This window comes from Euprymna scolopes, chromosome 19, assembly GCF_053919585.1.
Source record: "Euprymna scolopes isolate OS-2025 chromosome 19, ASM5391958v1, whole genome shotgun sequence".
NCBI classification, from domain to species: Eukaryota; Metazoa; Mollusca; class Cephalopoda; order Sepiida; family Sepiolidae; genus Euprymna; species Euprymna scolopes.
In genome coordinates, this window is record NC_136500.1 from 101,554,646 (window position 1) to 101,577,877 (window position 23,232).

The 23,232-nt window shown below is 34.2% G+C and overlaps 1 protein-coding gene across 1 annotated transcript in view; it reads right to left on the reverse strand.

Moving 5' to 3' along the window:
- LOC145239860 (serine/threonine-protein kinase RIO2-like) overlaps positions 1–23,232 on the reverse strand; it is a 246,651-nt gene that overhangs the window by 68,805 nt on the left and 154,614 nt on the right. The window contains exon 5 of the mRNA XM_080103421.1: positions 1,583–1,671. Coding sequence (XP_079959547.1) covers positions 1,583–1,671 — 89 coding nt within the window. The remainder of the gene's footprint in view (positions 1–1,582; positions 1,672–23,232) is intronic.

Genomic DNA, 23,232 nt, shown 5'->3' on the forward strand with positions numbered 1-23,232 from the left:
TAAAATAAGATATTTATAAATATAAATTGATTAGAAGACTTATTTAAATTATCAAAATTCATCAATAATTTTTTCGAAATATAAACATTTTCCAACAATACTTTTATTTTTGTGTAAAAAAGACAAAAAAAAAAAACACCTGTTTCTTGACAAAAAGAAAAAAGAAATTTTTTTCGGTTTTATGCTAATCTAGCTGATCGCTTTATGCAAATGAGATGCTGCTGATTGTAGTATAAAAACCTGACTTTTATAGAGATTCAGTGATTAAAGATTTGATGACAGAAGGAGCGAGTCTTGTGAGCAGAGAGTTACGTTTTTGCAGTTGGAAGAAATTAGACAGCAGTGTGGTGGGAATGGTTCCTTGTTAAAATTTTTTTTATTTTGGACATCGAAGCCACAAGGAATTTATATCTGCTCGGGCTCCTTGCCTGGACTAATATAACCCTCTCTCTCCAAATTTTTCTGTATTCGATCAGCTGCCTCAGATCTTCAGGACTTCAGTTGGTGTCATGTGCAATTTACTGGATGTCAGTCATCCTATCGTTGTGCGCCTGCACCATGGAGTCCACATTTCTCTCCAGCTCTTGCTTGCTCCTCTGGTAATGACCAGCAAATCATAGATATTGCTCCCTAATTGTAGTAGATATGACAGGTAGGTTGCTATAAAGTTGCTGCTTTGTGGAATGATAAGGTTTGGTTGTGTAAAAATAAGTAATAAATCTTCAAAATAGTGTGTTGCAAGAAATGTGTTTCATTACATTTGAGTGTCACATGTTGGCAATACCACTGCAAACAAAAGATGTTTATTTCAGCATTTACTAAAAATGAAATAAATACTAAATACATGGAAGTGGACAATTATGACCCATCTTACATCGATTGCTGCAATATGATTGAAATGTTTGTATCTCACAAATTTACTTGTGATCAAAGAATAGCTTGCCAACCTGAATGAATGCCAGAGATACTTCCCGAACTTTGCTAATGTTTTTGATGCTTTTAATCAATGTTAGTTTCTATATAAACTCAACACCCATGGCTTTCATAAATCGGCACTAACGTACAAGTAATCATGCGTACAGGGTTGAAGTAACTGGCAATCTGTTGTTTGGGGTAGTTGCATGTGGTGGTGTGCACCAAGATCTCATGATAGATCCTATTCTGTTTCTACTTTATATCAATAACATGCCTAAAGTGATTAATAGAAATTTGCTGAAAACATATTTTAACGATGGAGACATCAAAAGTACATTAAGAATGGTAGTGACTATATTGAAAAATAAATTCTAGAGGCCTAAATGTTGCTCGTTTTAATGGTACTTCTATCTTCATAGCTCTTCAATGTTTTAGTCTTCGAGTTAAAAAATAGAGGTCCTTACTTTTGGAATAACCCTTCTACTTTGGTCTTACATTGTTTAATTTCTTTGATCAACATAATTGAATTTATTTTCGTATAAGCCTGTCTTTTTCCTCACATGCTGGTGATTGGATAACAATTTAACACGGATTACTTTTTCGTCACTAGCTGGTTTCAGTAAGAGGGTAAAAATAAGTCAGAAAATGTAAAACTTTTACTACATACAAAGGATAGGCATTGATTAATTCCATGACGACTGCATGCCGGTTGTAGTCAATTGGCCGAGGCACAGGAAACTTACGTCCATAGAGAGCCTAAAAGAAAAATGATAACTCTTATAATATTAAATGGCAAATAGAAAATATAGATATGATTGCATGAATTTTATGAAGATAAAGCACTTGCGTTTTTATAAAAAAAAAAACTGCCTAAAAAAATATTCATAATTTTTTTTTTTTTTTTTTGCAATAGGAATTTGGTTTTGGATTTCAATTTTGAATATCAATTTAGGAACTAGATATGAATACTAGCTGTAATATGGACATACTTTTAAGCTAGTTTATAGTAAGGAATTGGAATCATTACTTTTTGATTTAAATATTATTTCAATGTATTATGTAGTATTTGGTTTATTTAATACCAGACACATTTATTTTGTTAAAAAATGTATGCTTCAAGTCCTCATTATTTAAAATATCAATTGAGACTTCCTTTAATTAGTTCTAATGCAAACACATGTAAGCAGATGCAATTTACAATATAAATTATATTTAGTGACGGCAACATAAAACAGATTCAACCAGGATGCAATAGTAACCAAAAGCGAGTCTACACACCACAAAACTTCAGAAATTTGAATCTCATTAGTGGAAGTACTTTATTAGTAGTACTAATAGTAGTAAGGGTACTTTTATAATTTTGTGTATTGCACATGACAAATTTGGTGCAATTCTGTGATAACCAGAGCATTGTTTGGTTTACCATGTACAGAAGTATTGTTGGATATATGATAATTATGGAAATAGCGTGACAGAAAATGAAAAAACAAAATTATTTACAAATTCATCAATTTGTCTTTATTTCAAAACTTCTCAAAATGACTGATTTGAAGAAATAACATAGAAGTATAATATTTGAAAATATGTAGTGCGTTTGTGATCTAAAAAAATATTTGTTTTTGGGGGGGTTTTGCCCCCAAATAAAATAGTTGTTCGAATTCAAAGAATATGGTGTGATTATAACAAAGATATTGTTATTCTTTATGCAAATGAAACATAGCTGTTAGAATTCAAAATGTGTTATGTGCGAGGTGGAATAAGTATTTTCTTATAAAACGGACATCTCAATGACCCATATAATATCTGTCATTAGTAATGCTACACACAGGATCGCACAAACCATAGCCAATATTCTAAGCTTACTAATGGGCACTATCAGCATTTCCCAAAATAAAAAAATCTTCAGAGACTTACAAAAATTTATATACAAAGTTTAGATGTAATATGCCATATACTAATATTCCATAAAGAACACTTTCTATAAGCAAAATTTTGGACTCTATATAGGTAACCCTCTTAGTGGAGTTTTTATCTGCTTATTCTTCCAATTCTTATAATCTAATTCATTCAAATTAAGATTACCCTCGACTACTGAATACTTTAAATATATTGAAGTCTTAATTTTTCTCCCTGGAAAAATAGTTTACCTATAAAACAGAGAAAAATAATACCATTTCCTGACATAATTTCTTAACCATCAAGGTACATTGCATGGTGGGGTATGAAATAAATTTGTCCATTTGTTTTTTCTGGTCTTAAACATTATGAACATTTTTTAAAAATATTTTTGTGCCCTAAGTAATAAGTAAATGTATGTTTTTATTATTTTTATGTGTTAAAATTATAATTATGTGTTGATTTTTCTTTTGGTATGAAAAAGCACTCCCTGCAAAAAAATATTGTAATACTTGAATTGTAGTAATAAATGACTTTTAAACTGCCAATTAAAAAAAAAAAAAATTGTGTGTGTGTGTATATATATATAGTCTTGGAAGTTTTTTAACATTTAAAACTATACAAAAACATTATGTAATTTTTATTTTTATCATTCGTTAGAAAACTAAGTCATTCAGTCACCTGCAATCAATGCATAAACTTGCTCTCTCGAATTCACTATAGTACTAATGGTAATTTAAGGGATAATCAGTTGTTTACCATGGAACATTGCTTCTCGATCAAAAAACATTTAAATTATTAGTTTGCTGTTGACCCTTCAAAGTTGCTTTAAAAAAAAAAAAAAAAAAAAAATCATTTAAATTATTTGTTTGAAAAAAAAAAAAAAAAGCTATTTTACTTTATAAAAATCCAATGTTGCTTTCATTACAAAATTGTTTTATTAAAATTATATTTTCTTACACAAACTTTTAAATAAATGTTTTTACAATTATATATTGATACAGTTTTATAAAATAAATGTTTTGGTTTTCAAATATACTTCTCTTCGGAAAAAAAAAACTTGTTTGTTACTTATTTTCCGTGCTATTTGAGCAAGAAGAAATTGGAGTTATCGACCCCAAAAAATAGCCGCCCCTAAAAGACTTTTAAACAAAAAAATTTCTTATATTATCTTCTATCTATTATACTAGCGAGGGGTACCCGGCGTTGCCCGGGTTTTTGGAGGTGTGTTTGGTTTTGGAGAAAACTCCGGGGATGGGGAGGGGGGTAAAATAAAAAAAATGTTTTGGTAGGTAAGTATGAGGATCGAACCCGAACCCTTGAGGCAAAGTTGGAAATTAAAGTGTGAAAAAAAAAAGTGTGACGTTAACCATTGCGCCACCACGACACACTAACAGAAACACAAATTTATTTAATTACTTAAATTGGCAGGTGCACGTTTTAATGACTTAATGAGGTCAACTTTTGACTGCGGGGTAGCATTTCATTTAGTGCGGGAATGCTGTTTTTTTTTTTGTTTTTTTTTCCCCCAAGACGTTGGGGGTAGGGGGAAACAGCTCCACTTGTCGAAATTAAATAGCAATTTTCTTCTGATATAAGGAAATAATATTTCCACATTGATCAAAGCTGATTCCTTTCAGACATTTCCGGCAATCGAGACCAGAAAAATAATGCAAGAATTAGTGTCGCTTTTATTATAGGAAAAGGCCTAACCCACATGCGGCGAGCGAAAACTGTTGAATATTTATCTTCCCGAAGTCGAGCAAATTAAATAGACAGGTGAGCTCTGTTGTTAACACTGAGATATTACGATTTACATGTGATATAAAAAGTTTTAAAAAGTTGTTAGGCGACTGACCGCTTCTCTGAAAAAAGCCTTTCTTGGACATACATAAAAAGCGAACATACATACACACATTTTCGCTTTTATATATATAGATAAAAGCAAAAATGTGTGTGTGTGTGTGTGTGTGTGTGTGTGCATTTTTTGTGTGTGTCCGGCAAAGGCTTTTGTCAGGGGGTGGGGGCACAATCACTCAATCCTAAAACTTTTTATATGCTCCCTAGATTATAATATCTACAGTTTACGAAAGGACGTCACGTCTATCTTTTATTTGAACAACCTATGGTGTGATGCATTAAATTTACACATCTATCATTTCACTTTTTAATTGTTAAATTAGAACGCTTTTCACTTCCTGTCCCATTATGGCTGAGCGGTAAGATGTTAGGTGAATTCACACTTTCTTTTCACCTTCACGTCAAGGGTTCGGGTTCGAGCCTACCTCCATCCCCTAATTTTTTTTTTCTCAACACACACCTCCAGGCAATGCCGGGCACACATGCTAGTCTAATATATAGAAGGCAAAATGTGTGTTTGTATGTCTGCCAAAAACTTCCGACATACACATCGGAACCTGACCAAACCAGTATCATTTTCAAGCTCCCTCCTTCGGACGACAAATATCAAAAAACTGGCCAAAAACATTAATTCCTTCAACCTCAATTCTTGGGCAGTTTTCTACAAAGGAGGGATCAGTTTTTGTATTGTCATTTTTCCAAGTCATCATCGCCTTTCAATTGACTACGCTTAATTTTTATGTTCGGGACTTCCAGTTGCGCAAAGGAGACATCAGCTAAGACATTAGGTGTTTTTTCCTCCTTCGCATTACAAGTTCAAGCTAGCCTGCCTACTACCACTTTTTTTTTTTTTTATTACACCTCTCTCCACCCGGGCTGCCTACTGTTTTGAGTTTTTTTTACTTGACACACCCGGTACGTGGCTAGTCAAATAATAAAACAAATATTTTATTCAAAATACTTAATTTAGTTTTAACACTAACATAATTTAAAACTAAACTAATTTTTTATAAATAAACTAGCAAGGGGTACCCAGCATTGCCCAGATGTTTGGAGGTGCGTGTGGTTTTGGTTAAATCAAAACACCCGGATGTTTGTGTCGGGGGGGGGGATAAAAAAATTCGTAGGGGAGTATGAAGGATCGAATCCAAACCCTTGAGGCAAAGTTGGTAATTAAAGTGTGAAAAAAAAAAAAAAAAACGTGTGACGTTAACGACTGGGCCACCATGAAACACTAACGCAAACACGTTTGAATTTATTTAACTATTTAGAATTAGCAGGTGCCCGTTTTTAATTAGTTAATGAGGTCAACTTAGACTGCAGGGTAGTATTTTATTTACTGCGGAAACGCTTTTTTAATATTTTTTTTTTTGTTTCCCCAAGATGTTGGGGGGAAACCAGCACCCCATAAAAAGGGGATTGTCCAAATTGATTAGCAATTGTCGATATAAGGAAAAACTCCACATTGATCAAATCTGATTGCTTTTGGACATTTCCGGCGATCGCGATCGGAAAAATACCACCAGAATTAGTGTCGCTTTTATTATACGAAAAAGCTTAATCCACATGAGCGAGCGAAAAATGTTGAATATTTATCTTTTCAAAGTCGGGCAAATTAACTAGACAGGCGACCTCCATTGTTAACTGGTAGATATTATGATTTAGACGTGATATAAAAAGTTTTAAGAAGCTGTGAGACGACCGATCGCTTCTCGGAAAAAAGCCTTTTACAGACATACACAAAAAGCGAACATACATACACACATTTTCGCTTTTATATTTATAGATATACTAGCGAGGGGTACCCGGCGTTGCCCGGGTGTTTGTAGGTGTGTGTACAAAAACACGAAGACTTGACACGTATAGTAAAATGTAAAAAAAACAAAAAAAAAACAGGTGCCCGTTTTTTTACAAGTTAAAAAAAAAAACGAAGCCTTGACGCGCAGTTGGAAAATAGTAAAGTGTGAAAAAAAACACAGGTGCGCATTTTTGACGAGTTATTGACGTGACGGCGATAGCTATTCAGCAGGTACGATTTTGTGCGGAACAGTTTTTAAATAAATAAATAAATAAATAAATAAATCGGTTTGTTTGTTTTTAACTAAGTTCGGGGAAAACCAGCTCCCTGTTTATTAGGGGGAGTGTTTCGTCTCGAAATAAAAGCTACCGTCTGATATGACGAAGTCGACATTGAATAAACGTTACTTAGCTCTCTAGTGAGTAATTAGAGTCGAGTTTCGCTTTTTTTTATACCGAAAACTGAATGTAACACGTGCCGATCGGGAAATGTCGAATAATTAACGTTTGAAAGTCAATAAAATTAAATAGACAGGCGAGCTCTGCAGTTAACTGTGAGATATTACAATTTATAGATGATATAAAAAGTTTTAAGAAGTTGTGAATCGAGCGAGCGCTTCTCTAAAAGAAGCCTTTTATGGACATTGAGGAAAAGCGTACATACATACATACATTTTTGCTTTTATATTTATAGATGGTTTCGTTTTCCGTGTCTGACTGTGACCAAGTTTGTTTTTTTGTTTTTTTAAACAAGAGTAAACAAGTAAAAATAAATTTTTAAAATATTATGAGAATGTGTAGTCGCCTTTAAAAACTATATCTCTTTTAAGAACGGTCATAAAATGTGTTTTCAATAGATACTAGCGATGGGGTACCCGGCGTTGCCCGGGTGTTTGGAGGTGTGGGGGTTAAAAAAAAAAAGTAAGAATGAGGATCGAACCCGAACCCTTTAGGCAAAGTTGTAAATTAAAGTGTGAAAAAAAACAAAAAAACGTGCGACGTTAACCATTGCCCCACCACAAGATGCTAACGGAAACACGTTTGAATTTATTTAATTACTTGGATTTGGCAGGTGCCCGTTTTAATGAGTTAATGAGGTCAAGTTTGACTGCGGGATTTTTATTTTCCCAAGATGTTATAGGAAAAAGACTAACCCACATGTGGCGAGCAACAAATGTTGAATATTTATCTTCCCGAAATCGAGCAAATTAAATAGACAGGCGAGCTTCGTTGTTAACTGTGAGATATTACGATTTATATGTGATATAAAAAGTTTTAAAAAGTTGTGAACCGATCGACCGCTTCTCTGAATGAAGCCTTTTGTAGACATACAGAAAAAGCGAACAAACATACATACATACATTTTCGCTTATATATTTATAGATTTATTTAATAATGGACCAGTTTTCCTATCTAACAAAAATGGACAAGTTTTCCGGACACCCAAAATATACATTGTAAATCCATAAATAAATCATAAATTCTTTTCATGTGAAACTTATGCATTTGTAACAATGTCATTAGAGATACTGGAAAATTTGACCTAAAACCGTTAAGTTTTTTTTTCTTAAAACCTATAGACTTTTTGTGGAGGGTTGGGGAGACAGATATTTTTGTATGAAGTTTTATTGATTGGATTTCTAAAACTGAATAAATTTATTATTGGCAGACAATTTATTGATATTTTTTAGTCATATTATGGAAAATATTTTTTAATTAAAAACGCATTAATATTTAATGAAAAATATTTTATATATATATATATGTTTTTTCCTTTCTTGAAAACAGACGGCACGTTGTACAAGATCGGGTTAGTACTACTTTTTATTCACACGCCTCCTTGATCTTTAAGATCAATAATTGGTCTCATAGTCTGCCATCCATGCCAGGCGTTTTCATTCGCGATGCAACCGTCGTATAGGTTCTTCTTCAGGAAGTTCATCAACCTCCTCTTCCTCTGCTGGCAAGTAAACTCTCTGTATGTCTAAGATGCCACTTTGTTTTTGGCGAGTACTTCAATTACAGTACCTTTTCACTAGCAGGTTGTGCAACGAGAATTGAGTAGTTTTACCCACACCTCTTCACCAACCATGATTTCCGCATGTGCTTGTTCCACTCTCTCTGTAACAACCAATGGATGTCGCCAGTCATATGTAAAAATAGATTGGTGTGACACTGACTTTTCATCTTGGCCAGTCTTCAGTGCCATATTATACCAAAATACAATTTCTTAGAGTGAAATTCGGCTTCTCGATGCAACAGCTTTTATAGTGCGATGGTGCCTCTCTATAATTACATTACCACTTGGACGGTACCCAGTTCTAAACTATACCCTAACATTCCACTTTGCACATAAGTCTCTAAAAAACTTCCGAGTGGAAAGACATACCATTATCCATCAACACACTTCTACTGGCCCTCTTTCCATAAACACCTCCTTAATAACTCTTCACCTTTTATGTCATTTTATTTGTGATTTTCCACCATATCACTACTCTCCCAGGCCACAGACAATCATAGTTAAACACGGTTCATGTTGATAATGCATAATATGAATAGCCAGTCGCACCAATTTTCTTCAACATGCAATTCCCTTTATTGTGTCTAGCCGGCGCAGGGTCAATTGATTGACATTCCCCACATTGTTCCACCACCTCTTGGACATCTTGCATTGTGATATGCAGATTCACTTTTCTTGCTAGGTATAAAGTCCATTCCTTTCCAATATTATGCATCTTATGCAAGTCTTTTAGATGCTCTACTGCACAACACACTGGAACCATGTCTTTCTTTTTCCTTAGCCAGGCTTTCTTCCCTCTGGTCAGCCCATCTGGTTTAAACCAAAGTGACAGTTACCGTCAGTCTGAATTCTAGGATCAAGTATCCAAGAGCTTTAAGCTGATGCTTAATAAGCATCTCTGTGCTCGTTTTGTTTTGGTCCACTTATCACCAGACACCTCCGATTTAATCCATGATGCCACTGTTGAGGAGTCTGTCCTAACATCCACTATTTGTAGCCCCCATTTTAAAGCCAGATTGATGCTCTGCAACATTGATATGGGCACTACCATCCTTTTTTCGTAGCCAAGCAGCATCTTCAACAGTCACTCCTTCTATTTCCAATAATACTCCTAATGCCAAGCTGCTAGCATCACTCCATATTACCCCTTCATGGCTCCTTTTTATATGCCATTCTCCTTTTACATGGTTCATATTTTTCACTTCTGCAATGACTTCTTGTATTCTGAGCAGCACTACTTGATCAATTGCATCCACCCAGCTGTCTGTACCCATCTGCTTTTTAATAAAACTGGATGCAGTTCACAATCATTCCACTATAGGGTAATGGCCAACCAACTTCCCACATACACAGAAATGCTCTCTCTTGGTCAGATCATCCTTGGCTTCAGAGATCTCTCCCCATCCAAACATCAACTTTCCTGCCTTATTGCGGCGTAGTTTTAATCCCAAAGCCATTCTGTTTTCTAATGACTTGAACAGTTTTGCCATCAATCCATATGTTTTGATATAATCTCTCATCCTCTCCGCAGTCACCTCAGTTTTGTCCACCAGTACATCATCAATGTAAGAGCAGATACTTCTATTCATCGCATCATCTTTGGCTAACAAAAACTTAAGAATTGCCGTTATGATTTTCTGTGCAGAAGTCAGTCTAAATCCTAATCTGGTCAAACAATAAACTTGACCTTTATACTCTACCAATCGATAATGCCATAGCTTTTTGTCTAGATAAATTTGGAGGTAGGCCAACTTTAGGTCCACGATTTTAGTTGCCCGTTCCATTCTCCTCCAGTCACTCATGACTTCTTCACACAGGCCGATTCCATCATTTCTGTGACAAGCTGCATACTTTTTTTTAACTTCCTGAACTCCAACACCGGCCTTTCTTTTTAATAGGTTGGACCACGGCCATGAGTATCAAGATTCCTTCAACCTCCCCTGACCACGGTATCAATATTCCTTCGTCTATCCACCTCTTAACTTCCTTCTCAAACTGCGACCCTATATCTCCTGTTAGCGTGCTTTTGTAGCAGCTAATTCAATTTATCAACACAAGTGGTGCTGTGGTCTATCACTACTCTACTGTCCATTTATCACCATCAAAGCAGGCTTGAAAGTCAATCAGACATGGGTTTTGACGGTTGGATGGTATTGTTCCTGGTTGCACTTCTTGTTATTCTTGGTGCACTCTGATTACCTTTAGCAATGGTAGCTCCTTCCAATCGGTCTATCACATCCAGGTCCAGTACCACATCAATTCCTGCAATAATTCAGTACAATCAATTTTAGTATGAGCAGCTTATCCTCATCATAACCTCAGCATCGGCCTCTCCACAACATTTCACTTCTCTGCCATCTACTGCTCTAATGTTGCTAGTTCCATTCCAAGAATTAGCGACATTTGAACAAGCGTTGTTGTATAGCTGGTATCTTCCCGTTAATAGTGACCACTATCTGTGGCAACAAACTCTCACATGCCTTTCCAGTATAAAAGCACCCCTTTACTCATTTCCTGGAAGCAAAGAGCAATTTCTGCTAATGTGCCCTATCTGGCTGCACTAAAAACAGATGTGTGGTTGTGGCTCCCTAAGGTGTCTCATCAGATGGGGTCCTTAACATCTTAAGCATTTACCAGTAAATCTACAACTTTCTTTAATTAATGTTCACTCCTCTCTGCTTTGATTGTTTGCCACAGAACCTGCAATTGCTTCCAGTTCATCGGGCTGTTTTTCCAGCACCCTAGTATGCCTCCACGGTTTCAATTTCAGTAAGTCATTGCAGTTCCAAGGAGATGTAGTCAGGGAAACCACTTACAAAAGTCAGTTTAACAGTCTTCTCAAGGCTGCATCCAGCATATCCGGCTAATCCTACTAGTCACCTTATCTCTGCTGCATATACATCTACTGATTCTCCGGTCCAGGTAACTCTTCTGAGCTTAATATAAGTCTCAACTGCGCCATCTGAAAATGCAGTCTTTAATCGGTTCTCTATACTTTCAGCAATGGTCTGAATGGTCTCTCCCATTTCTAGATAGACCACTAGAGCATTCTCTTCCAAATACATTGGGATCAATGTGGCTATGTCTTCAATCTTCTGCCGCTATATCATCAACTTCAGCTTGTTAAGCCACATGACCACATTGCTTTCCCCAGTAAACGGCCTATGGATGTTGCTGCTTAACCTTACTCATTCGCCCATTTTCGTCATTGCACCAAAATAGGTTGCAGTTAAATATGTTGGTAATATTAGAAAGTAAAGTCAAAAGAAAGAATTCTCAACTGTTATGTTCTCCTTCTCGGTATCAAACCCCAGCGCACATCTGTCAAAACTTAATTCTGATAAAGAGACACACGCTCTCTGACACACAGGCTTTTTATTTGAAAAACCGACTATTTCATCTACATATTTCCCCCAAATTTTGTTGCCTGACATTACCAGCTGACCATAAATAATTTTTTTTGTTCTTTATCCCTTTCCTGAAATGGACGGCACATTCGTACGAGGTCAGGTTTGCACTACTTTTTAATCACACTTGCACAAAATTACATTTATATTCCAAATTTCGTTGTGTTTATAAAAAGATCTATTTTTTTAAATTTCATTGTTTATCCCTGTGTTTATACAAAGACATTTTTTAAAAATTTCATTGTTTAACCCTATTTTTATACAAAGATATATTTTTACAAATTTCATTGTTTAATGCTGTGTTTATACAAAGATATATTTTTACAAATTTCATTGTTTAATGCTGTGTTTATACAAAGATATATTTTTACAAATTTCATTGTTTAATGCTGTTTATACAAGATATATTTTTACAAATTTCATTGTTTAATGCTGTGTTTATACCAAGATATATTTTTACAAATTTCATTGTTTAATCTTATGTTTATACCAAGATATATTTTTACAAATTTCATTGCTTAATCTTATGTTTATACAAAGATATATTTTTTACAAATTTCATTGTTTAATCTTATGTTTATACAAAGATATATTTTTACAAATTTCATTGTTTAATCTTATGTTTATACAAAGATATATTTTTACAAATTTCATTGTTTAATCTTATGTTTATACGAAGATATATTTTTACAAATTTCATTGCTTAATCCTGTGTTTATACAAAAGATATATTTTTATAAATTTCATTGTTTAATGCTGTTTTTATACAAAGATATATTTTCACAAAAGGTAGTGCAAACATGTGACAAAACGCATATAGTATTAAAGAGGAAAAATATCCAAACATGCGAGGCAACTTTTAGTGAGATTGTAAAAATTTAATAAGATTCTTTCTTAGATCAAGCTATTACTATGAATGAAATTGAGATATTTTAAGCAATTTTAATTTTTTCATGTGTATTGGTATTAAAATAAATTAAAAAACTACAAACATTAAAAACAGCAAAAAAATTTCTGAACGCCACAGGCCACATCTAATGCAGCATTATGTACTGTCCCATGCAATAATTGCCAACAGGAACTAAAGAAAATACCTGGATAACATAAGCGTTACAAAAATTAAATTAAGCTATTATAAAAATTATGAAACACAAATCATTTAATATAAAGAAGCCTATATTATAAACAAACAGAACAACTTTGCATTGCCTGGAGCAAAAGTGTAAGATACTGCTATTAAAATTTCTCTTTACCCATCTCTTACCCTCTCACCAATCCCTCTTTTTTTTCAACCCAGCCTATTCCTCTCTAGACAAACACAGACATTAATCAAATTTCCATAGCAGTGATAACACAAAAGGACATAAACAGGCTCAAGACTAAAATGGGAAAAATGTTGTAAAGAATAAAGAAGCCAGTGTCTACCAAGTCTGTATATGTCCAGATTAATATTTCAAATTTTTAAAAAAATATTGAAAAGAGAAGATACAGAGATGAAAAAAAAAAAAAGGAGAGAGAGTGAAGAAAAATTAATAAAAATGGAAAAAAAGAAAGAAACCATAACGAAAGAATACAGCAACCAAAATAATAAAGTACAGAAATAGAGAAAAAATAAGAGTAAAAAAAAAAATGAAAAGTACAAAAATAGAAAAACAAAAATAAAAAGTACAAAAATAGAAAAACAAATATAAAAAAGTAAAAAAATAGAAAAAAAACATAAAAAAGTACAAAAATAGAAAAAACATAAAAAAGTACAAAAATAGAAAAACAAAAATAAAAAAGTACAAAAATAGAAAAACAAATATAAAAAAGTACAAAAATAGAAAAACAAACATAAAAAAGTACAAAAATAGAAAAACAAACATAAAAAAGTACAAAAATAGAAAAACAAACATAAAAAAGTACAAAAATAGAAAAACAAACATAAAAAAGTACAAAAATAGAAAAACAAACATAAGTACAAAAATAGAAAAACAAACATAAGTACAAAAATAGAAAAACAAACATAAGTACAAAAATAGAAAAACAAACATAAGTACAAAAATAGAAAAACAAACATAAGTACAAAAATAGAAAAACAAACATAAGTACAAAAATAGAAAAACAAACATAAAAATGTACAATAGAAAAAAAAAATAAAGTACAAAAATAGAAAAACAAACATAAAAGAGTACAAAAATAGAAAAACAAACATAAAAAGTACAAAAATAGAAAAACGAACATAAAAAAGTAAAATAAAAAAGTACAAAAATAGAAAACCAAAAATAAAAAGGTACAGAAATAAAAACCAAAAATAAAAGGGTAAAGAAATAAAAAACAAAAATAAAAAGGTAAAGAAATAAAAAACAAAAATAAAAAGGTAAAGAAATAAAAAACAAAAATAAAAAGGTAAAGAAATAAAAAACAAAAATAAAAAGGTAAAGAAATAAAAAGGTACAGAAATAAAATACAAAAATAAAAAGGTACAGAAATAAAAAGGTACAGAAATAAAAAACAAAAATAAAAAGGTACAAAAATAAAAAAACAAAAATAAAAAGGTACAGAAATAAAAAACAAAACTAAAAAGGTACAGAAATAAAAAACAAAACTAAAAAGGTACAGAAATAAAAAACAAAACTAAAAAGGTACAGAAATAAAAAACAAAACTAAAAAGGTACAGAAATAAAAAAACAAAAATAAAAAGGTACAGAAATAAAAAAAAACAAAAATAAAAAGGTACAGAAATAAAAAAACAAAAATAAAAAGGTACAGAAATAAAAAAACAAAAATAAAAAGGTACAGAAATAAAAAAACAAAAATAAAAAGGTACAGAAATGAAAAAACAAAAATAAAAAGGTACAGAAATGAAAAAACAAAAATAAAAAGGTACAGAAATAAAAAACAAAAATAAAAAGGTACACCAATAAAAAACAAAAATAAAAAGGTACAGAAATGAAAACAAAAATAAAAAGGTACAGAAATAAAAAAACAAAAATAAAAAGGTACAGAAATAGAAAAACAAAAATAAAAAGGTACAGAAATAAAAAAACAAAAATAAAACGGTACAGAAATAAAAAACAAAAATAAAACGGTACAGAAATAAAAAACAAAAATAAAAAGGTACACCAATAAAAAACAAAAATAAAAAGGTACACCAATAAAAAACAAAAATAAAAAGGTACAGAAATAAAAAAAACAAAAATAAAAAGGTATAGAAATAAAAAAACAAAAATAAAAAGGTACAGAAATAAAAAAACAAAAATAAAAAGGTAAAGAAATAAAAAAACAAAAATAAAAAGGTATAGAAATAAAAAACAAAAATAAAAAGGTACAGAAATAAAAAAACAAAGATAAAAAGGTACAGAAATAAAAAACAAAAATAAAAAGGTACAGAAATAAAAAACAAAAATAAAAAGGTACAGAAATAAAAAAACAAAAAAAGGTACAGAAATAAAAAAAAAATAAAAAGGTACAGAAATAAAAAAACAAAAATAAAAAGGTAAAGAAATAGAAAAACTAAATTTTTGTTTCTCTATTTCTGTATGAAACAAAAAGGCTCCTGGTGAGGATGGGATACCAGCAGAAATCTAAAATGAGGTGTTTCAACCCCCCACCCCCAGTCTTTGAGGCAATTTGCCACACTTAAATGTTCTCTTCTGATTTTAGCAAGGCACTGTTTCTCCCATTTTTCAAAAAGAATGACAGGAAAATCTGTTCAAATTACCAGAAAAAAGGCCTCATTGATATTGTAGCAAAAGTCTTTGCGAATTGTACACACCCTTCTCAAGGTGGGTTTCAACTAGGCAGAGGTTGTTGTGATCCAGACAGAATTCACTTAGATATCATGCTGATTGGAAAGACAGCAGCTAAGATTGGACAGCGAATAGGATTAGCACTGTCCGTGTTCTTCCATCACTACCAGTCTTTGTAGTTGGGAAATAAGCTTTGACAGAAAGTGACACATCAGGCGATGGTGAGAATCATCCTTCTCTACCACTGTGAGATGTGGACTATGACAGTTGTAAATTTGCACAAACTGGAAGTCTTTGACAATTGTCTTCGTAGCATTCTGCAATGCTGCCGTGGAGATTATGTTCTAGTTTTTACTCTCTGCTGAAGACTAACCTTATGCCTCTTACTATCCATGCTTCTTTAACGACATCTCTGGTTGTTTAAACATGCAGCTAGTTGACTGGAGGAAGAGGTCATTCACAAGGTCTTCCTTTCCCCTTGCTTTTCCTGGCTGGCAAAACATGCCCATGGGCAACTAAAGACCTGCCACAACAGTTAAGGATAACCTGGCAGTTGGTCTCTGGCGCTGGAATCGGGAGTGGTTAATAATTTCATGCAAACTAGCTCAGAATCATCAAAACTAGGTTGCAATGGTTAAAGATGCTCAGGAAGAAGCCAGCCCAGTCTGACCAGGATATAAGCTGCTACAAGTATATGATGGGCATATGGCAAAAGTGGACACTTCTTGCCAGTTCCAAAAGTACTGGCATTGTGGAGAGATTAGTCACATTAGAAAGGACTATCCTGATATGAGAAAACGCCACTCTGAGAAAGAGGATGTTCGGAGAGGAGTCCAAGCTGAACCCTACTCGTCTAGATGAACCGGTAAAGAAAGGCTAAATATTTAGATTGAGCTGAGGAGGAACTGTTGTTGCAGACTCAATGAACTCTTAGCAGCAGCAAGAACATTTCAAGTATAAGCTTTGTTGTTACCCACCTGCACTTTATTATTTCGGACTATCATAAGAGCAAAAAAAAAAAAAAAAAAAATGGCTTTAGTAGACACAATATGGGAACTGACTTCCTCTGTACAATCAGTTCCAGTCTTCAGATCCACAGTATCTCTTAGATGGTGGCGCACTACTGCTGTATAGGGGGTACAATTTAAACATGACAGGAGTTCATATTGGGGCACATATATAATGATGATGGTGACAATTCTGATGGGAAGACATTTTTAATTCGCATTGTGCATTCATTTAACTGACATATTTAATATCCAGATTTCTAAAAGAATGGACAATTGACTCTTTTCCGACATAAACAATATTTAACTATTTCTAATAGAATTAACAATGGACTTAATTTCTAACATTCATTTTATACTACTTCACCACCCATGACAAAAAGGTCATACATTTGATGAGATCGGTGCCTAATATGGAAAAGTATGCATTGTCTTTGATGGGTATGAAAGTGGTCCATTCATTAAAGATACAACTCACCGACATTGAGCAGAGGGTTCTGTTGGTGTTAATGTGTCACTGACTCCTTTAATGGTGTTAAATGGTGTTGCTAATCAACAAAACAAACAATTGTTTATCCACTTGCTGGGAAAGACTTTGGAGGAAGCAGGTTGTAAAGTAGTCCATACATCTGGAGATGCTGACATATTGATTGTGAAGACTGCTCTAGAACTTATACGAATAGGAAAATTCATTTTGATAGCAGATGACACTGACCTATTTGTCCCTCTATGTTATCATCCCAATAGAGTTGGAGTTCTTCATAGATAGACAATGGAGAATTGCGCCTGAAGGTTGTCATGAGTGATAGCAGCTGTTGCTGTGACTGAGCAGACTGATGCGGGAGCAGCAGATTTTGTTGCACTTCCCGCAGGGATACCCTCCATCAGGCTCTGCCGATGCTGCTGCTATCCTTTTGTGCCTGCCTCTCTTCTCCCACTGTTCATTTCTTTTCTCCTCACTCAGCCAAACACACTTCTTGACTTTGACCCTCCAGGTTGATGTTGCCGGATTTTAAGTCCCTTTTGCACACATCCTCAAATCCGAAATATGGTCTACTGGGTGGTCTGCTGCCAGCTGGGAGCTTACCATACAGGATGTCTTTGGGGATTCGGCCATCCGGCATGCGAACGATGTGCTCTAGCTAGCGCAGATATCTCTGAGAGTAGAGGGCAAATATGCTTGGAAGATTTGCTTTAGCAAGAACGTCTTTATTCAGGACACGATCTTGTCACATAATGCCTAAAATCTTTCTTGGATTGGACAGATGGAAGGTGTTTAAGTCTGTGCTCTTGACGTGTGTAGAGGGTCCAGTCTCACTGCAGTAGAGTAAGATATTGAGGACGCAGGCTTGATATATCCTCATCTTTGTGTTTATGGTCAGCATATTGTTACTCCATGCTCTCTTGGTCAGTCAGGCAGGCCATAGTTGTTGCTGGTTTCCCGATGTGGGTGTTTAGCTCAGCGTCCAGTGAGAGGTTGTTGAATAATGGAGCCTAGATAGGTGAAGTCGTTCACCACCTCAAGTGTGTGATCACCAATGGATATGCAGGGGACGTTGCTGATATCTTGAGCCATGACATTTGTTTTTTATGGCTTATTGTCAGCCCAAACTTGTTGCAAGCATGGGCAAGGCTGTCAAGGAGTTGTTGGAGGATTTCCTCAGAATGGGTCGCTAAAGAGGTTATCATTCTCAGGAGTTTGTGGGCACATCCTATTTTTTGTAGTAGCATGAAGAGGCTATTCCTGTTAACCAGGTCAAAAGTGAGGTACAGTGGTTTCCTCTGCTCTTGGCACTTCTCCTGTAGTTGTCACAAGGAGAATACTATGTCAACAGTTGACCTTTCTGCTCTAAAACCACATTGAACCTTTGGGTAAACTCTCTCTCTGCAAGTGGCTGGAGTCTGTTCAATACTACACGAGCAAAGACTTTTCCAATAACAGAGATGCCGCTGTAATTATTACAATCACCACGATCATCTTTATTTTTGTAAAGCGTTGTAATGTTGGTTTCACACATGTCTTGCGGAACCGAACCCTCCTCCCAACACTGGAGCAGAAGTTGATAGAGACAATCAAGGAGAACTGCATTCTGCCAGCCTTGATAGCAGGTGGAATGCCATTACCTGGAGCTTTACCGTTAGCAAGGATGTTAATGGCTTCAGTGAATTTGTCAGCTCATCCATGGCTAGCAGGGATGGGATGCCTTGAATTATTGCATTAGGTACTATATACTCGTATGAGTATAGCTTCTGTATTCAGCCCATCTCTCCATTTGCTTTCTGCAGTTTGTGATGATGTTACCTGATTCTGACTTCAGTGGTGCCATCTTAACTATACTTCGGCCAAAGGCCATCTTCAGTACCGCATACATCCCACGAACATGTCAGCAGAAAGTTGGATGCTGTTACATAGGTTCAGCCAGTATTTGTTGGCGCAGCGTCTGGCAGTCTTTTGAGTGTCACTTTTGACCTTGCTGAATGCAGCGACTGTCTTCTCAGAAGGGTCTCTTTTATACTCAAGCAGCGTAACACATTTAGCGGAGATAACTGGCTCTAGTTCAGTGATTCCCAGTTCAAATTTGTCTGGATTCTTCTTCTGCTTAACATAGGTGTCCATAGCAGAATTGTAGATGACCTCATGAATGTGCCCCTGTCTCTCTTCTGCCATATTTGTTGGACAGTCTTTTAAGGCTTCCTGGAGTGAGTTTGCAAAGTGTGCACACATGTTGGGAAAGGGGGTGAAGTCTATATTTATGCGGGTCATTCTTTTTGCTTTGCGATGGATTCCCTTAGGTTTGATACAGACTTTAGCTGCAACTAGCATGTGGTCAGTATCACAGTCTGCACTGTGGTAGCTTTGAGTATTCCAGATGCAATTCAGCGAGTTTTTTCTGATGATGACAAGACCCAGTTGGTGCCAATGGTGGGAGGGGGGCCGCCAGGATACTGTGATATGGCTTTGTTTGAAAGAATGTGTTTGTAATGCATAAGTCATTGAATGTACACAGCTCGAGGAGTTTGTCCATTTTTGTTCATCTTGCTGATGCCAAAATGACCGATGTAACGAGGCCAGGTGTCCTGATTGGCTCCGATACGGGCATTGGAATCACCAAGGAGGTATAGTTTATCTGAAGCAGGAATTGTCTTTATGGTGCTCTCTAGCTCCTCGTAGAACTCATCTTTTATCTCAGCACTAGAGTTGAGAGTGGGAGCATAGATACTCAGGATATTTACTGGGCCTGATTTGCTGGAGAGACGCATAGGGAGGATTCCTGGCGTGTCTTTGGATGGAAGTTCAACTGCGGATAGTAGGCTGTTCTTCACTGTTAATCCAACACCGTGTAAGCGTGGCTCCTCTGGTTCCTTGCCTTGCCAGAAAAAAAGTGTAATCCTGTTCTCTGATGTTGCTACTGTCTGCGACTCTTGTCTCCTGCGGGGCTGCAATGTCAATGTTGAACCTCTTTAACTCGCAGTTTCTTGCGTTGTCGATTTGCTGAAGATCATTTCAGAGTTCGTGCCACATGGTTCTAACATTCTAAGTTTTCTGTCTTAGCGCTGGTGGCTTTGAAGATTTGGAAGATTTAGTTTTGGCAGGTGCACAGTTTCTGATCTGTTTTTCGGATTTTGTCCTAGCTCCAGTCACCCAATGAAGCAAACAGACCATGGCGATTCAGTATCTAATTGACTGGGGGCTGCTTGGCTCAAGGCAGGCAATGGTTGACTAGTTGGGATTTTGATGATCCCTCCCACTGTCAGAGACAATCCGTAGCATTCAAGCCTACACCAATATGCTCAAGACTTATAACTCATAATTGCTGTCTCCCATATTGTTTCTGCCGCTGGGGCAGCGGCAATGAAGTGACCTCTCCATGGCGTGAGCCTGGGCAAAGTGTATGGAGGTCCTAATCTACCCAGTACTTAAAAAACCCCTCCCAACCTTACTAGTGTGTTCTAGAGTAGTACGTTTGGCACCAGTTTGGTTGCAGGAGTTGCCAGAGTCAGTTTGCACAGTATGCTGATCCGCCTTCGGGTCTCCATTCCTGATTTGGTAGGTTTACTCCCCTACACTTGAGTTGAGAGTGGGAGTGTAGACACTCAGGATATTTACTGGGCCTGATTTGCTGGAGAGACGCATAGGGAGGATTCCTGGCCTCCACTGTACCAACTCACCAAAGCCAGATTTTTTAATTTAATAAAGTTTTCTTGTCAGGAAAAACATTTATTTTTGTCAGAAATTGTCAGGAATAATGGACATACTTGTCAAGAAATGTCAGGAATTTTATATTTTTGGAATTTTTAATATTGTTAAGTTGGATTTTAAAGATGGCAGCCATTGACCCCTTTCAGCAAGGTTAATTGTGGTAAATGTATCTGAAAGAGAGGTTAATTGTGGTAAACGTATCTGAAAGAGAGGTTAATATAAACGTATCTGAAAGAGAGGTTAATATGCAAGTTAAAAACCTTTGTTAGCAATTTGTTTGAGGTTCAACCACAGTTTGACTGGACTATTTGTTGTATAAGCTGATGAGAATCTCTGCAATTGGTTGACCCTTCCTCATTTTAGATAATGCATGCTATAATTCCATCTTCTCTTGGAGATTTATTTCTTTAGTTGTTTGATTGCAAACTGTAATTTGGAAAGTAGTGTGGGAGGGGTTAGCACAGCAGCCCTCCCATTGTCTGCAAGGAATTAATCTTGGGGGTCTCTTAGTTTTGTAGAATTTGGCGTAGAACTCTTCATATCTGATTAACTAGCAATACACATGAAAAAATTTAAATGGCTTAAAATATTTCAATATTGGTATATATAGAAAGAGCTTGATAAGCTAAGAAAGAATCTTTTTAAATTTTTTTAAATCCAATTAAAATCAAGGAAGTTATGACTTTTTATGCCCTGCGTGTTTGGATATTTTCCCCTCTTTAAGACCATATGCGTTTTGTCACATTTTTTGCACTACTTTTTCAGTAAAAATGCTATAACACAAGACTAAGCAATGAAATTTGCCACATAAGTGTATTTTTGTGCAAGGAATCTGAATATGCTACTGAAAATCTCCAGAAATTAATGGTTTCCAAATAATCTGCAGTAAATGCACATAAATATGCTGCGATTGCTTAAAAATGCCATGTATTCATTAAAAGAAAAGTTAGTACTAAAAGTTTAGTTGTAATGCATTTTATGTGCCAAAAACTGAAACCGAAATCTAGGATTGGTTAAAAATGAATATATTGCAATATTTTTTTGGTATTATTGTAGATTAATACCTTCTGCTACTCCTCCCCATCTGACCACCTCTCCAAAATATGTGGATCAAGTAAAGAATAGATACCCTGTAACAAACGACGCCACCTGCAAACATGCTCGAATATTCGCCAGTATTTTTTTTTTTAAATATATTTACAAAACTTTTGAAGATTTAAAAGAATAAAATATATTTACAAAACATTTTTTTAAGTAAGTAACAAAACGAACGTATTTAAATAAAAGATATTTAAATAAATGGGTGTCTTTCTGTTTCAGATTTTTACGACCAAGATTGATTTTTATGTACCATATTTTTTTTTTTGGGGGGGGGTTCTGTGTGTGTTTTTAAGATAATTCAATATTTATTTAATTATTCTTTAAAATATTAACTTCAGCGACAATTAATATATTTTTAAAATAATATTTTTAAATATTAAATTTTGATGAATATTCGCAAGCAAAAGTTTTTTTTTAAATAAAAGATATTTAAATAAATGGGTGTCTTTCTGAGTGCGTTTTTAATATATTTACAGAACTTTTTAATAACTGTTCTATTCTTTTTATCAAACAAAAATAGAACTTTTATAATGACATATAATATGGACTGTTTTTCAAACATTGAAATTTTAAAATTAAAGTTAGTTTTAGTTTAAAAAAAAAAAAAAAAGATGGTGTTTTTTTGGGTTTTTTTTCAATTAAATTATAAACTTTATTTGAACTTTCAACAAACTTTTACAGACATAAAAAATAGACTTTATGGATATTTTATAATTTTTTAAAAATATATTTAACGAAAAGTTTTTTTTTTATCATTTCATTGTTGAATAAAATTTCAAAGTGATAAATGGTGAAAAAAAAACCTCTCGAAATGGATAAACACCTTGTCTTCTTTTTTTTTTAAATAAAACTTTAATTTTAAAATTACGATGTTTGAAAAACAGTCCATAATATATATTTCATTATAAAAGTTCTATTTTTGTTTGATAAAAAGAATAAAACAGTTAATAAATGCAAAAAAAAACAAAAAAAAAAAACAGTCCATTAAGTTCAAATAAAGACTGTTTGAATAAAACTTACAAAAAAAAAGTTCATTCTATACGATTTTGGCCATTTTTTTGTGTACGTTTTTAATACAATTCAATATTTATTTAAAGTGCGATGTATGTCGGTGGTCAGTGAAGGAGAAAGCAATTTTTATGCATAATAAAATCACAAGTATAAACAATCGAGATTTTAAAATTATATTCTTTTATTCACATTGTAGTATCACAAGATAGAAATCTTTTTATAATTTTATTTAAAAAAAAAAAAAAACGCATTCAGAAAGACGCCCTTTTATTTAAATATCTTTTAT